At 39.5% G+C, this 17,304-nt stretch overlaps 1 protein-coding gene and 1 long non-coding RNA gene across 18 annotated transcripts; one reads left to right on the forward strand and one right to left on the reverse strand.

Annotated features, from left to right (window-relative positions):
- Positions 1-1,767: 1,767 nt before the first annotated feature.
- On the reverse strand, positions 1,768-9,006 carry LOC107269681. 14 transcript variants are annotated; one of them, XR_003060254.1, is made up of 8 exons: positions 7,493-9,006; positions 6,981-7,096; positions 5,574-5,762; positions 4,975-5,178; positions 3,536-4,414; positions 3,327-3,444; positions 2,783-3,202; positions 1,768-2,368 (listed from the first exon to the last, which is right to left on the reverse strand). It is a non-coding gene; the product is annotated as an uncharacterized LOC107269681 (long non-coding RNA). The 14 variants fall into 14 exon arrangements; XR_003060252.1 differs by having other exon boundaries at positions 7,482-9,006; XR_003060253.1 differs by having other exon boundaries at positions 7,247-9,006.
- LOC107269674 (aquaporin AQPAe.a) lies at positions 4,298-17,245 on the forward strand. 4 transcript variants are annotated; one of them, XM_015743799.2, is made up of 6 exons: positions 4,299-4,429; positions 4,606-4,735; positions 10,794-10,981; positions 14,770-14,913; positions 15,504-15,895; positions 16,554-17,045. In XM_015743799.2, the coding sequence occupies exons 1-6, from the start codon at positions 4,325-4,327 to the stop codon at positions 16,558-16,560; spliced, it is 966 nt and encodes a 321-aa protein (XP_015599285.1). In that variant the 5' UTR covers positions 4,299-4,324; the 3' UTR covers positions 16,561-17,045. The 4 variants fall into 4 exon arrangements, with proteins under 4 accessions (XP_024942764.1, XP_015599285.1, XP_015599284.1 ...); XM_025086996.1 differs by having other exon boundaries at positions 4,298-4,429; positions 4,557-4,735; positions 15,504-17,045; XM_015743798.2 differs by having other exon boundaries at positions 15,504-17,245.
- Positions 17,246-17,304: the final 59 nt, after the last annotated feature.

Raw genomic sequence — 17,304 nt, forward strand, 5'->3', positions numbered from 1 at the left:
TGGAAATGCTAGCCTAAGGAAATGACAAGCACATAACATGAAATTAAAAAGGTTCATAGTGTATTGGCTAAACTAAATAAAAAATTTAATAATTAAAAATCAATCATGGTAAGTATCAAAAGTATCAGGGCTATAACAATTTTTTTATCAATGACAAATATTCAGTGTATCAGACTAAAAATGTATCAATTATAAGGTAAAAATAATACATTGTATTGTAGCTATTTTTTCAATTTCAAAAATGGACCACTGGATGCTGCGTTCTGTTGTTGATTCTAGTGAATTCAGTGAGTCATGCACATCGATATTATTCTTCTCGAATATCGTCCTTACTCACCTATAGCATATATTATTATTATTGTATATTGATCTTGATTTCAAGAATGACGTGTTTAGTCAATATTATCGTGATCCAAGTTGTAAAGTTGCGTCACGTTGGTACGGAACGACACGCATACAAAAGCAGGGAATAACGTATAAATGATTTTTCCCCAGACAATGAAAAATCCATGGGGGGTCGTCCTGTGCTTTAAGATTAGTATGTATTCGGCTTTGGAATCGTCTTGACGAACGTTCGTCTCTTGTCAGGTAGTAGATTCGCTGCTAAAAAAAATTCCTGTGACCAGAAGTCCATGATCTTATCTCTATTTCGTGGTACAGATACTATTTACACATCACATTATTACCAGGGAAAAAAAGACAGGAAATACAAACAAAGGAACATTCAGATAATTAAAATTACTGCCAACTACCTTAGTCGTACAGTATCAATAAACAAACTAATTAGTCTATTCTTATACCTCAAAAAGCAATATCAGTGGCTTCGTTTCTCCTGAGTAGCCCTGTATAATATATTTTCTTCTTTCTCTTATCATCACTCACAATTGTCTCTAAACAAAACCAACTAATGTTCGCATTATTTATCTTAATTATTTCTCCGTTCGTTCACTCGTATCTTAACGCGAGATCGACCTGTTTTAGTTAACGAATAGCAACCTGCCTAAAATTACACAATTATTATCTATATATGCAATATAATATATATATATATATATATATATATATATATATATATATATATTTTCTTCTTTCTCTTATCATCACTCACAATTGTCTCTAAACAAAACCAACTAATGTTCGCATTATTTATCTTAATTATTTCTCCGTTCGTTCACTCGTATCTTAACGCGAGATCGACCTGTTTTAGTTAACGAATAGCAACCTGCCTAAAATTACACAATTATTATCTATATATGCAATATAATATATATATATATTGCTTAATTCAATATATCACCATAATCAAAAGTCTAAATCTTGCATGCTTATGTGACTAGAGGTTGTCTCAGTATCTCTATAAAGATAGTAAAAATCATCATATTTTCTATGATGAATTCGTAGTTGAACGAAATATATCCGTTTACAGCAACCTTGGCAATGTCGAATCACACTAGCGTGTTTCCTGTTGTGCAACAATCACGTGAATATTAATAAAAAGTACTTGCAGCAGTGGTTCACTGAGGACTGAAAAAAAAAGGTAACAGGTAAATCGAGTATACCAGCTCTGTCACGGACTGTGGTTTCTAACGTTTTTACCAGCAGCTACCAGAATTATAATCATCATCACAATCACCATAGTAGCCGTCATCATTCTATAGTATACTGTAGTGCTCATTTTAATTCTATTTAAAATTTCATTGTGAATTTACCTATACATTTGGGACCTTAATGATAAGTGATATATAACAGGAAGGAAGATACCGAAAATATTTTTCTCTATAATTTGATGATTTATTAATCCATTACTAAATTACTATGAGTCAATTTATTTCCAGATTGCTTGTACGATTATCTCCTTGATAACTAAGTGACCAAAAATAATTAGGCCTTATCTTACTAGAAGAGATATGATACCATGAACGTTAAGTTATACCTCCTCATTTACTTAGTTAAAGATATGTACGATAAAAATGACACGTATTACGTGTATACTTTTAAGAACGTACATTTCACTTACAGTTGTAGTATTTCATTAGGTTACCTATCTTATCCAAAAACTTGCGTTGGGTGATGTTAATCTCTGAATATAACAATGACGAAAATAATGATCGACGCTCCTGAGGTATTTCTCAAGACATCACGACGACTGTGGGACGCCCACGTGATGACCGTGTTTCGGTACTGTATTCTCTTCCTGTAGCATTTCTGTAAAACTCCATGGTGACAGATTTTGCGATTTGCATTCCGTAACAAGGACGCTATTCTTCGTGATGATTTACTGTCAGTTATTTAAAGTACATTAAACTGCCGTTGATAATTTATGAAGTTGAATTAAGGATTAGTCAGTGATGTAGTATCGAGGATTAATCTGAAACACGAGCTCTTATTATTTTATCCATTGGAAGCTTTCAGCAGCTTTATTATACAACGACTACGATCTCTTGTAAACTATGCTGTAATTGTTTAACAGAATAACAGAGCGAAATCCGACGATCGTTAAAGTATGTTTGAGCTATAAAACACAAGGCCATTATCCAAACGGACTATCAAATGGGTTAATTTTAAATATCAAATAGCACCCCATGTTTATGCAATACAAATTCAATCTATACGTACGTACGCGTTGGTATTAAAATATATGCATTTTTATTGGAATTTCTGAAATATTATTATCCTCTATATCGCGATCATTGTTTTATTATAAATTGAGGACGATTACGTAAGATGCTGAGTCAGTTGTATAGTATATTGTATATTAGTGTTAGACTCTGTTTATACTTACAATTACCGGTTGATCCTGAATCCTGAATCGTCATCGTTACTCCGTTGTGACTGTGACTATTATCATCGATTACGTCTTCGAGTTTAGTATACATCGTGCAGCATCGTGGCTAATTTACGTTGGCATTTTTATTCACAGTGTTTTTCCTTCACTTCGAATTATTGGATTCCGAAACGAGGGGGCAAGTGGTTGGTAGATGCTGCGTTAGATCACCTCTCAAAGTGCTGCCGATTAACGATTCTGACAGAGTGCTGCCACTCAAGAACGCCAGACGCGTTTCATGAAAGCAGCCCTAATCTTTTGGTTTAATGAGAGAATATTATCAAAGAACTTTGTGCATCACAAGCCGATCTGTTTTTCTTATTCACCCAAAGCCTTGCACCATATGCACTTCGTAGACAGCATTCTTGTCCAGTGAATCTAAAATTTATTATTAAATCAATAGTATATATTACGGACTACTATGGATCAAGGGAATACTGTCAAAATGATTTGACAGTAAAAAAATTATTGAGAATAACAGACAGTGTTTTATAGAATGTACCTTGTAACCTTACGATATCGGAGTGGATATCACAAAAGCATTGGCCGACCTCACGTATGCTAATTGCTCTTACGTTATCTGCACGCGAATTCGCCATTGCTCTAATAGTGAAGCGCCCCTGGGAATGTAGAAAAATGTTGTAAGGATAGGTAGTATTCTAGGTAATGGGGTTGAAAAAAAATTGCAGAAAAAATATTGTAAGAAAATACCTTTGTCATCGGCTACCAATCGATATAAGTAGAGAAAATTTGAATGCTGGATTGTTCAGCTATGTACTGGACTGTCCTTGTTGATATTATTCTTGTGTTCCTTTAGGGTTTACTTTGGACCTGGTATTAAATGTGCATCTTCATGTCTGCGCGCATTTAGTCAGTGTCCGCTAACCAGACGGCGTTGCTGTAGATGAGAAATCTGACCCAAATCCGTGATTCAATCAAGACCTAAAATCTTTCAATGCTTTGAATCTTTTTATTGTTTTACTTGAACGAAGTAAGGTGGGCTATTATAAGTGTTGAAAAAGTATTTATAGGCTTGAAAATTTTTACAAATAATTATTCTGTTATTTAATGACCATTATTATGTGGAATTTTAAAATAGGTATGAATCGATTTTTCTTCTGGTATAATATAATAAAATATCCATTCCGTTGCAGGTAGGGCAGGCACGCACCTATCATAACAGGAAGAATGTCATGCTACAGTGTCAAGGTTCCGGTACATCGAGAAGGTTGATTTCCCGGTCACGCTAGATTTCGGAACGATCCAGCCAATCCTCCTCCCAGAGGACGTTCTCGTGGACACGAATCCTGTCCACTCTACTTTATTTTCATAACCAGGGACCACACCTAGAAACTCACTACCTGCCACCCTTAGACTTGCTTATCACGAATCGCTATACCGCAACGTCATATAGATATCTCGAGTGGGGTGAACCAGGGTCGACAAGGGTTGTAACCACCCCCCTGGCCGTCTTGGATAATAGGCAGACTGGACAGAGTGATGCGACGTCCAGTCGAGAATCGCTACTCGTATCTACACCTTTGGCGGGAGTTTGTCGTCTTTCACGGACGCCCGAATACAGCTAAGAGACTGACATTTGAATTGGTAAGTTTTTGAAATTCCCAGATCTTATAATTACGATGAAGAATGTAGCGAAGCCTGTTAGAAGCATTCTTGCTATTGTTTGACATTATTTTTGTAATCTCTTCTCGACGATTTTATAACTTTTCAGTTGACACTTTCATGCTTTTGGTTTTACTTTCACGGATTCTGTTTCTCAGCGACATCCAACCCTTAAGGGGAATATGTACGACTCCACTGTCTATCCGGAGGATTCCACACGCGGGGAGAGTGACAGAAAGACTGACGAAGATGCAGAAAAAGAAGCCCAAGTTCGAGAACGTATCAAGCGTAAGTTTGAATTAATTATTTTCGCGCGACAGGTATTTTTTTTTAAATAGCCTGTGATCTTTTCCGATTATAATTTCACAGAAAGACCTTGCATTGCATCACAGGATAGGATGATTCTCATATTTTCGTTGGAAAATCTGAATCACGCCGAACGATAATTACACACTCGCGTAACTTAAAGTATTTATCACCTCAATCGGCAAGGATCGACAAAAGTGACGCAATTACCGTGAAATTACCTGAGACGCCAATTAACTATGGTGAACTTCCGAAGAACCTTGTTGATCTCGTGATACAATGGCGTTTTTCTCTATTCTTAGACATACAGGAAACAAAAATTGCACAACCTCAACAAAAACTTGTGCTGCTCATCCAGTGAACGATTTGAACCACTAACACGATGCTTTCGTGTCTAGTAAAAAATTTGGTTCCACAACTATTATCTGAAAGTATAGTTATCATTAAAACTGTTGCGATCTAAAATAGTGTTACCGACCACTGATCTTGACCAGAAACATTAATAGTTTCGTGCAATAGCCGGTAGGTGTCTAGTACCTTTGAGACCCAATGTGAATTCATCCAAACTGTTTTGTCTAGTGACAAAGTATGGCGCAAACAAGCGGCACGTTACACGTACATAAAAGAATGGGAAAAAATGGGTAGTATAATTCTATACAAGTTATCGTAGCAGGAATTCGCAATCGAATAACAACATGAACAAGGAGAATAATAAAAATGAACACGAAACACGTTTTAATGTGGTCATGCATCACGTAGAGCATAGACTATGGGAATCGTGAATGACTCTAAGAGAATCCTAAGAATTTTCACGACTCACCTTGACTTTGATTCCTTGTCGTAGTGGAGACGTGTCTTACGGACACTGTTATAGCGTGCATCATGTATAGATTGATGGTATTCACGTAAACGTGACAGCGTCCATCTTGGATGATTTGTTTCTCTTTCTCTTTTTTCATGCAAGGGAGACGATGGCTGTAACGCAGTGCATCCAGAACGTGATGGGGGGCTGTAATAGATGCCGACAATAAGTGATTCTTTGATGATGCCGATAATCAAGATTCTTTTTTCGTTTCTCATAATCGGAATATATCACAGACTCGTATATAGTTGTTATAAGCAGGTAATAATTTGTATGTCTAAGGATTTCATGAAGACGAAATATCCACTGTATAAATACCACCACTATTAATGTTGCTAACCAAAAATCCGTCAATTTACAGCTTAGATTCGCTCGGACGATTAACGGTTACTCGCTAATCACGAGTCGATTTCCGATTCGATACGAGCCAATTCGCCGAATTCGCCGTGGCTCGATGGCGGACTTACTTTTTCGTCAATTTATACGGAATTACCTTCACGACTCTCTTTTATTCGCCACAACGTACAGTTGTGGCTTACATCGATTTTTCAAAGTCAAAGTTACGACCGTACATGTATCTACATAAAATTCCAAATTTTTTCCAAATGAAAAAATCCAAATACCATACTGACGTTAATAGAACAGACATAAATCATTCTTGATGAATTTGCTTGCAAAATAGTGTTTCACCAACTAAATCACAAAAGATTTGTTAAATCTGACTAGCTCCATTTAACTGAGTAATGTCGTATAGATAGTACGATTAGTTCAATGGCCCTTGAAATTCTGAGATAAGTTATTACAATGCTCTGACATTTACAAAGTTAATAAAGATCATGACAGCCATGACGATTCGTTATTATATTCCGTATACTCTTGAGACTTATTTATTTAATGCGTCCTGGTTACGTGATGCGCACTCGTTACGGAACGTTACGTGCGGCATTTGCGTATTCCTTACTCTGGCATCGACACTAGAGATTGCCCCTTGCGTTTTATTTTCAACACCCAATAAAACTTAATTAATTCGTAGAATCCATCAGGTTGTTTTACAATCACAATTTAGACAGTGATACGTATTGCACTGAGATCTTAATTCATGTTGCTCAATGCACCGCCAGCTCATTTTGCTGCGGTGGGAATAGTACAAAATTGAGATCAAGAATTTCACATGCGACGGCTAAAGCCGCTAACACAATCAGCAGTACGAGTACCGAATTCAAATTTGCATTTGATAAATACAAATTGATTGATATGAACACTTGTACAAATATCAACAAAGTATACGGTAGGAATATAATTATCTAATAAGCACAATCTCAAGGCTACCGAGATAATGCTACCAGTATTAGGGCGAGTACTCACTGCTGGTTATTTTGTTCTTCTATCTCGTGCAAGCAAATTATTCTGCGTTGATAATCCGGAACATACTTCTGGGTAGTTGTAGATGAAAATAGTACTTTTCGAAGTAACGTTTACTACTGGAAATATTACATAGTAACATTACGTTAATGGCAAGAGACACTGTTACTCTAGATTAACGAGATTGATTGAGTTAGCAAGCAATCGCGCCATCTTGTTTGTTTACTATCGTTGATAATATGCATGTAAATATGTATGTATATGGTTACTGATCATCAGGATTCACGAGACACCTTCTGGCGTTTGCCAATTTTAAAAAGACCTCGAATTCTCGACGTATTTTTGTCTTGTCACTTAAGATAGCTACACGTGCTGGTTATAATTTTATCAACTTGTGCTTTATTCTTCGATAAGGCTTTGAGCATATTTAAGTATCGACTGTCAGTGCAGCAGAGTGTAACGTCGCTGCGTTGTTTGTCGATTTACGTAATTAATGGCACTTACAACGTTCTAACCTTAACCTTACGAAGATGGACTGGGTTGTCTCGTATGCAGACTGTTAAACCAGTTTGTGGAACTGCAAATGGATTGTTCGAAGTATGTATAAACTTTTCTTGCTCCTTTTTTTTTATCTGTCTCGCTCTTATTCTGCCTGTCAAGAACCAAAGTAAACATGCTGACGCATAAGAGAAGATGATCTCGCACTTTATTTATCGAAGAATTTTTACTTTTAAACAGGTCACTATTCTGAATATTATGGTTGCCTATAAACTTATCAGAACACACCATGTACTAATAGTACTAAAATACGAATCAGAAATAATGTAACCTACGTTTCAGCAGGGATGAACACGGGTAGTTCTGAAAGGCAGCGAAACCGGTAAAATGAGTGAGGCCGATAGGTTTTCCATGCAGCCAATCAGATGCGTCGTCTTGGCCATCTTGGATTTCTATGAAGCCCAAGCCCTAGGGGAATTTTCGTAAAAAATGTAGTAGTATTTTTTACATTGTTTTTCTCACTGCGATCTGCTCGACTCTGAAACGATTGAAAATAACGAATAACGATATTTCAAATGTTTCTATATAGGCGGAATAATGGCTTATGTTTTTTTAATTCTGAAATACATTCAACATCATAGTACGTATACAATCTAATCGCTTAGAGCGTAAGTTCTGCAAGGCTGTATGTTGACTTCAACGCAACGTGGATATATCTTGCCACGCTTGTGTTTATCCCACGTCACTTTGGCGCACGTGTGAGTCTTGTACGTACGCATCTTTCCTCTAGTCAAGTGAGCTAGGTTGTTTGCAGAAGCAGCACCAACCTACTGTCCCAATTTAGCCACTTAATTACACATCCATGAGAGACTATAAGATGTAATGAGTTATTATCAGTCAGTAGAACAATTCAGTAAATACCCCTCCAACACATTTCTAAATATTTGACTAAGTAAAATAGAATAAAGAAAACTGCTATTACTACAAATCATTAAAGCAACAGGTATAAAAGCTACATATACACCTACAGCTATTACAGTACATATTCGTGAAAAATTACGAAGATGCTGGTGGAAAATCATTTTTTTTGTTTTATCATAAACTTTTTTTTAATCTTTTCGTATAATGAAACAGTTTTTAATTTTTTGCTCAAATCAATTTTGATAACAGATTTTCTTTAAAGCTTCCGTCACCAATGCGATATTACCGCTGTGTCCGAGACAATGTAGATTAAATCCAAATGCTAGGCAAATAGTCATTTGTCGATGGGTTTAAGCATCGAGCGGGAGACGGCTTTGTGGTGGGGCTGTCGTAAGTATCGAGGAGGGGTGTGGAGCGGCAATATATGAACGCGAAACCTGCGGCTCGCGCACTCAATAGCCCATACCAACAGACAAAGTCAAAAGCCACGCTCTCCGGGTCTTAACTTCTTTTTCCACTGGCTTCCTCGCAACACGATCGCGTGTTCACGTCTGATTCCATAAAGCGTACGCCATCTTTGCATTACGAATTTTGTACAGATTTCTTATCGTAATCACAAATCAGTCAGTGAAAGAAGCGTGCGAAATCGTTGCGCACCACTACGTCAACAATCATAAGCAGGAGTCTCAGAACGCAAAACCAAATCGGAATAAATAACGAATAATGAGCAAATCAATGCAAGGTGAGTCGTTTTTTTTTTATTAATTTTTGCATATTTTTAATCGTACCTTAACCTCTAACGTGGTCGCACATGTCAATGTTGAATATTAGAAAATTTTCTGTGAATAATCGAAAGATTAAGAATTTTTAGTGGATACACAAATAATGATGACTTAATCACGGATATCAATTTTGACTTTAGCTCGATGAATTAAAAAAAAAATTGATTTTATCATATTTGATTTTGCCGCCGGTGAATAGCTTAGAATCGAATGCGAAAGACACGGCTCCGGGGTAAACGGTCGCCTCTTGCTTGCGTTAAAACCACACTTAGTCGCATAATACGAAAATTAGAAAGGACTTATTGACGGTGTCTCGTTACACTCGTGTTTTTCCGGTAGCCAGTGAGAAATTGTCAAGCGTAATATTTCGAGTGATTGCTATTTCCACGGGCTAACCTACAAAGTCCTGTAAAAATCAAGTGAGTGAAATAGTTTATATCGAGAACTAACGACTACGATCGAATATCAGAATATGGTTATCTAACATTTCACTAGACGTCCGTATACATACATTTCTTTTATCAGGAATCAGTGACGTTAGACATATTTGATATCGTGCGTTTAGCCGTAAATTATAATTCATCTGAAATCCGGAATGTAAGGTAAATAAAGATATAACAAATTGATATATTCTTTCCTCCTCGGATCAGTCATTAAATAATAATAAAGTAGCCACCACGTAGATTTTGAACAACTTTGAGATTATCATTAAGTTTAAATAAAATAAAAAAAAAAAGCTTATCATTGCAACCAATAAAATGCCAAGTTGTCCAATTAAGACAGTGAGAAATAAAAGTATTTGATTCTGTGTCACTCTGACGCTGTAAGAATTCTTTTAGAAAGAAATAGAACTTATCGATGGTAAGAGAGAAAGGAAATTGGGAGCGGTCCCAGTGAAAAATAATCGTATATAACAGAACGATGAAAACATGTTTTCACGCATAGCCTATCGGTTCATATATTTTTTGTAATTTTCCTAAAACTCTTGTTACTCCACTGCACGCCATCGATTATTTGTCATTACTTACCAGACATATTATGTTTGACAGTAGCTTCTAGTCGAGTCCTCTAATTGTCTAATAGTAGAAAATTAGTAAGACCATACTAACGACTGGCGTTATCTTTCTATGTATCTACTATGGTACATACGATCGATTTACGTACCTGGAAATACTTAGAAGATTCCTGAAACATATAAGTGCATTAAAAAAGAAAACATACGAAAGGGTAATTGTTCCACGACTGCCAATCTAATTAAGTCCCCCAGAGCTGACATATTATTTGTTAATCGACTGCACGAGCCCGTCAACCATAATATGTTCCGTAATCCCGCGTATAAGTTACTGGTAAATGAATCCGTCATGAAATATCGATTATGTTCGAAGGAGTGATCTGCTTATCGCGTCAAGTCATTTCAATCCATCATAGATATATGATCATCCTCTACAACGATAAAGTGGCATTCATTGTAGTTTACGGCTACTAACGACTATTTAATCGTTACGACAGGGAATTATAATTACGTGATGAATTTCGACGCATCTATAAAGATATCTTTCTTCTAGGCGTGAACGATCTCTGTTTGCATGATTTTTCTAATCATTTTTTTTCTCAGGTGCCAAAGCGTTCGTGGGCGTTGACGAGGTGACGAAGATCGAATTTATGATTCCTCTCTTCGCCGAAGTACTGGGAACTTGCTTGCTCGTCTTCATAGGCTGTGCATCCTGTAACAATTGGAATGTCGAGCCGACAGTCCCGCAAATTGCCCTCACTTTCGGTCTCACCATTGCCAGCTTGGCGTATGTAAGTTATTCATGATTATCTTTACATAAAATTTCGAGGTTACGATGCACGCACGCATTATGGTTTCAAAAATTATTTTTAAGAGTCTTTAAAACGATCTTGCCTATGCTTGGTATTCTTTTGTAGTTTTTGGTAGAATCAGTTTCTGGTTTTTTTTTTATCCTCCTTCCTTCCTCTCTCTCTACATCTCTGTCAGTTAGCTCTCCTCCTACAAGGTGGAACGATCAATTTTGCATCTCGTATAATTATACGAGCCGCTCGGTCGTTACACGCAAGTTTTTCTGTCTCCATGTGCACTTAATTTCCAGAAAGACGGCTACTCTGATGTAAATTGTTAATTAGTTTTTTTTTTCACATATTTTTTATAACCTGCACGCACGCTGTGAATCTCGCAGTCATAGTGGATGCCCATGGGACTCTATCTGTGCCCAACCTGTCGGCGAGTGGCGAGCGGAAAGAGGAGAGGATTTGACTGCCAAAACACTGGCGAGCATACATGTGCCGGGCCCGTCGTGACGCGTGACGTTGTTAATGGAAGGCCTATGGTCAATACCAGTGGGTTGAGGCATAGAAAGATGCGGGGAATGGTCCAGAGAACGAGAGAGAGAGAGAGAGAGAGAGAGAGAGAGAAACGAAGAGTAATAAGGTTGAGAGGGTAGGAGGAGAGGGAGGTTCCATTCACCAGAGATCCAAACTTCACCGATTCTCGGAGATCTCGTATGTTTGAGAAATTTCTCTGCGGTGAGCTCCAAACCGGCGGAGATCTATCAATCGATCGGTTATACGTGATCGGATCTCGTGTCTTTGCTCTCTTACGGCCAATCAGATCAATTGAACCTGACTATAACATGGTTAGATAATAGCGCACCTGTCGTCTCTCTCGTGTTATTAGAGACCGCGCGCGAAATTCGATAGACGTCTCGCCGAAATCTGGCCAATCGTATAATCAATTCCGGGAGTGCTGAGAGAAAAACCAATAACCGAAGCTAACGACCAGACCAATGGTACCCAGAACACTATCGCTTACTACATCTCGGTCAAATAGTTATTGCGACATAAGCCGCCTGTCGGTCTCTCACAATCGGCAATGTGCGGAGGGGACTGAGGAATACGAGAGGAGCGTAGGAGAGAGAGAGAGAAACAATACGAGAGAGTACACATGGACCAAAAGAAGGAAAGAGACGAAAAATAGATTACGAGTACCGAGAGGGCTGTGGGTGGCGAGAGTGGCGTTAAGGGTGGGGGGGACTACTGGTCAAGTCTATATGTATATCGACTGAAGATAGGATCATCCTCACGAAATTCATCCTTTCGAATCGGTATCTGACCTCGACTTACTAATATTTATTATTATCACGTGTAGGACTCAACTCCGAACTCATACGATTTAAATGGGTTACATAGTCAATATCGTGAGTGAGCTAATAGATCAAATGCGAGAGATGGGTCGGAGGTTGACCAACGGCATGCGTTTAAACGTCACCAAAGATTCTCTGTTCTTGGTATATTATATTATTTTAATTTAGCACCGTTTATCTTGGCTCCTAAGACTATGCTACTTACTCTTCTGGACCATGTCCGTGAGCGGATGAGTAATGCTCGGAGATGTCGAGTCCCGACGGTGCGACCTATACGCGGTTAGTTAATCGGTTAGTTAAGGTAGCCAGTGTAGCTGGCAGCAAGCTGGTAGGGTAAATAAGGCCGCGGATTCGCCCAAGGGGGTCTAACTGTCGGGATGGTGCAATTCTGCCCTGAAGGCTCTGACAACCTACTCGTTCTCTCGCCTTCTCTCCTTCCCTACCCAGAACTCCGTGCGATCGTACTCTTTAACTCTGACTCTGACTCTGATTCTGACTTGGGACCCCTGCACTTCCCCTGTCTCACCCTGGCCTGGTACATGTCGTCCACGTACACGTGCCACGTATTGATATATATATATATATATATATACCCGTTAAATCGTATGGGCCTTATCCTAACCTCTCACAATTAGTTCATGTTTTCGTATGTGGTTTACATGTTTATTGACTGTTTACCTGCAATTAGTATTGATACTGTAGCTTTAGGTACGTTTTATTAGTAGACGGGCCCAGACTCGTAAGTCCCATTGTCGATTCCAGAACGGACTGGGTCACGCTCGACTTTCGGGGACCGGATCCTTTGCTGATTCAGCATTGTGACAACAGGCAGGACTTCTTTGCCTTGTCGCGCCTCGTATTTCTTACCTGGGATTATGTTGCGGCATGGACACTCAAATGCCCTGGCAAGTTCTCGTCTACTTTGGGACCGTTAATCTTGGGTCTATAGAGGAGAACGATATGTTATGTTACATGACGTTTATAATATATAGGGTATTACGGGGGCTGATAGTCGTTCCGAGGGTATTCAATAGGATATGAATAGGATTGTGCAACGAGAACGCACGTTGCTTAAAGGACTTCTTTACCCGCGGGCTGAGAATGCTCTGACCTCGCTAATTTGGCTAATGTTTGTTTTCTCTCGCTCTTTGGTAAATTAATGTACTGTTCCATCCAAATCGGGTGACATTTGAATATTTAATAATTTCTCGAAATTAACTTTTTTTTTTATTCAGTTCATTTCCTGTGGTGATTTAGGTGATTTAGGGTATGTTCTACGTGTGTTGCGGTACCTTCTATTTACCATAAATGGCGCAGGGGACCTGATTTTTGCTAGCTATGCGTATGAAGCATGGGAGAATCTCAGAGGGAGTCAACTTTGGCGAGGACACCTTGAAGAATATTAGAGTCATCCCGTGCGGGGCCCGGAGGCCCCGTGAGACCGCTCCCTCGACCGATATTGTGCAATTCGAGCAACGCGAAAGATCATTGTCCTGCCCTATACGCCGTGCAACTCGTACCTCGTATGCCATATAGGAGGCCCCTTGTGAGCCTCATGCCCCACGCCCCATTACCGCATTAACCATTCATACACACGAGCGAATGAGCGAGCGAGCCAGTGAGCGAATACTTTGAGAGGATAGACGTGTGAGGACTGATGACTGGGGGCTGTGGGTCGTAGGGCCCCGCGGGCACAGAACTGCGATAATGCCGAGGTATTAGTACAGTGCCCCCAGAATGTTCGTATAGATAAAGACGACGAAAATTGATATGGGCCTTATTTTTCGAGTGATTTATAGCCGTGCGCTGGTGTTCTTTTTTTATGCTCAGGAAGTGATCGCATTATTAGAATTGGCAACATCCGTCTTTTTTTTTCAAATATAATAAACGGGTCCAGACCCATTGAGCTTTCAGGCCCCGGCGGAACCTCCATAGAGCACGCGCGTATCCTGACGATGTCTATAGAGAAAAGAGAAAAAAATTACGCAATAGCCGCCAACTCGACGCATGCGTGCTGATCGCCCGGGGCCCGAGGGGACCTTGCCAGTTGGCGGTGCTCATGAGAACTGGGCCGCCGGGCCCCGCGAACCCTCGCTCTGGGGGCCCAGCCGAACACTGTACTTGCGAGTAGACGAGACGCACCCGAAAATACGAGCAGCGTACGGTCTGTCGGGTCCAAAGTTTTTTGTACCGCAGACTTTTACGCCTCTAATCGTGGGGCCCATTAATAGACACCGTCTCGTTCGTGTCTGTCGACTAACGAGGGCCTCAATGAATGACAATACCCTTTTTTATAATACATTCTCTGTCTCTCACTTGCATCTCGAGAATTACTCTGACGTGTATGTATAAACTCTAGCGATAGTAAAACAAAAGAAAACAAAATATTATGCATTGTTATTACACGTGTCTGCACTATTTTCGTTGCAGCTCTTGGGGCCCATTTCCGGATGCCACATAAATCCTGCGGTAACGCTGGGCCTACTCGTTACCGGTAACTGCACTCTTCTCAAGGGACTCTTTTACATTATCTGCCAGTGCTGCGGGGCCGTGTGCGGCGCTGCGCTATTGAAGGTACGTAGATTATAGAAATGGGCCCCGTCGAACATCGACATACGTTTATTAATCATGCGCAGGTAGAAGTATCAAAAGTACAGTTAATTAAAGTCTCCTCGAGCAAGGTCAAGGTGATCTGTTCTTCGCACGTTCCGACCAGTATCCGATATCCATTACATCAGAACTGGTCAACTGACCCAGGCAGCACATACGCGCACGCGATTCACATGTGTAATTTACACACGTGTTGGATACGTAGGTGCTCGGTGTCATCCTCCAATAAAAGCAATCTGTCGATACGTCGCCTCTGGCGGTATTACTAGCGATCCATTATCCTTCTGACTCTCCTTCACATTCCACCCCCCCCCTTCTCTTTTTTCTTTTATTATCATTTCCCATCAGTACCACTCTGCCTGCTGAACCGCTCCATGCGCTGAACTCCTCCTATCATCGTGGCATCTTCCAATTAAAGAAACCGTCCATCAATTCGCCAAGCAATATTGGCTACAATGGCAGCTCATCTTCTATCTCTCGCGTCCTTTCACCGATAAGAGAGAAAGAAAAATGTTCAGCCAGATGGTAAAGTAGTTGCATTATTATTTGTCAAGGTGATCCTGCCATCGACTCCCACAGTCAGCACCAGTGTTGGTAACACTGCACTGGGCACGAATATAACAGTGGGACAAGGAGTCCTGGTAGAAGCCATCATCACTTTCCTCCTGGTCCTCGTTGTGCACTCGGTGACGGATTCGAGACGACCCGAAATGAAGAACATGGCTGCTCTGGCTATCGGACTTACTATTACCGCTGCTCATCTTGCCTGTGTACCGGTTACCGGGAGCAGCATGAATCCGGCCCGATCATTGGGGCCTGCTGTTATCTTTGGCGTCTGGGAGGATCATTGGGTTTACTGGATCGGACCCATCCTCGGGGGTCTTGTCGCTGGTGCTATCTACAGGATAGTTTTCTGGTCGAAGATCAAAGACGACGATGAGGCCTCGTACGATTTCTAGATTACTTAGGACCCCATTGCTCTCCTGGTTTTATTGTACATTATATTATAGGAGCAAGATACCGACGGACGGGCCGTGTTTCTTTTTTTTTTTCGAATTCTCTATAACGAGATGCGAGGCTCGACACGAATCTGGTTTTGTTCTATTTTTATCCGCTATTTCTTTTTTTTTTAATTCCTTTTTTGTCTCTTTTTTACGAAATTTATTGCTCTGTAGCGGAGAGGATGAAACCTTTTTCGATATTTTTTTTACGGTCGCTTAGCGCTCATTCGGTACGGCACAATGATATTAACAATAATAACAACAGTTTTCGCGCGGACGCCATAATTTTTTCGTATTATTTCGGCTTTAGAATTTAGATATCCAAAGTGGAGAGAACCAAAGATTCGTTAGAGTGTATTTAAGGTGTTGCGGGATACATTGATAAGCGCTATCGATCTTACTCGATATATCGAATTGCAAAAAAATGACAAAGACAAAGTAATTATACATGAAATCTGATTCGAAGCAGACAGACTATTTTCTTATTCCAAATGACAAAATTCTTTCGTGTCGAGCCTCGTTTAGTCAATGATGGATTTCAATAATGTATTTTCAAAAGACAAAAACGCATTAATTTAATTCACGTGTTACGAATCGTTTTAGGTTTTAATGGGAATCAGAGACGTTATTGCATCTCCACGATGACCACGACGCGTTGTCACAAAAAATCATTCAGAACGAAAAAGAAAAGCACGGCGGGACATGTGACCTACATTAATTACGTCTCATCCAACATGCCTCGTATTAATCTCATCAAATGGTCATGAGGATCACCCTTTCGACACTAATAATAAATCATATACATTATTACCTTCCTTAACTGCTCTTATTCTGCCTCTTCTTCAGACACACGAAGTTCCCGCTTCTCCATTCCCTGAATTCCTAGAGGCTATTTTTTTACTCTACATATCCAATCTCAATTGCGACCTATTTCGGCGTGAAATTTTTATTATTTACAATACACCGAACTCTGTGCGACGTTGTTGAGATGTTCTTTAGGGACGAGATAGTGAACAATGTAAAGTAAAAAAAAAAAAAAAATATTGAAGAAGCAACTTACCAGCAGATATTACTTTAAAAGCTATAAGAGATAAATTGTATCGCTTCTCGTCCGAGAATTGTCTCAATGTATACTTGTATACTTGTATCTATGTATCATATAAGAAGTTGTATATATTGTACTTAAATTAGTGGTAAACCGTGTCACATATTGGGCCCTAGGGGCCCCGCGTAACAGATGACATTCAACATTACACTACGTGCCTGTGTGTTAATAAAACCTTAATTGAAAACTATTGGGTCTCCGGGCATTATCATTGAACCCACACGAGGAGTTAATATGTATATCGACAGG

Source organism: Cephus cinctus, unplaced genomic scaffold (genome assembly GCF_000341935.2).
Source record: "Cephus cinctus unplaced genomic scaffold, Ccin1 Ccin1_scaffold0689, whole genome shotgun sequence".
Taxonomy (NCBI): Eukaryota; Metazoa; Arthropoda; class Insecta; order Hymenoptera; family Cephidae; genus Cephus; species Cephus cinctus.

Coding starts and splice junctions, on each gene's coding strand:
- LOC107269674 (XM_015743798.2), top strand. CDS start 4,325: ATGCGACGTCCAGTCGAGAATCGCTACTCGTATCTACACCTTTGGCGG. Junction 4,736..10,793: donor AGTTCGAGAACGTATCAAGC/GTAAGTTTGAAT, acceptor TTTTTTTCTCAG/GTGCCAAAGCGTTCGTGGGC. Junction 14,914..15,503: donor GCGGCGCTGCGCTATTGAAG/GTACGTAGATTA, acceptor TTATTTGTCAAG/GTGATCCTGCCATCGACTCC.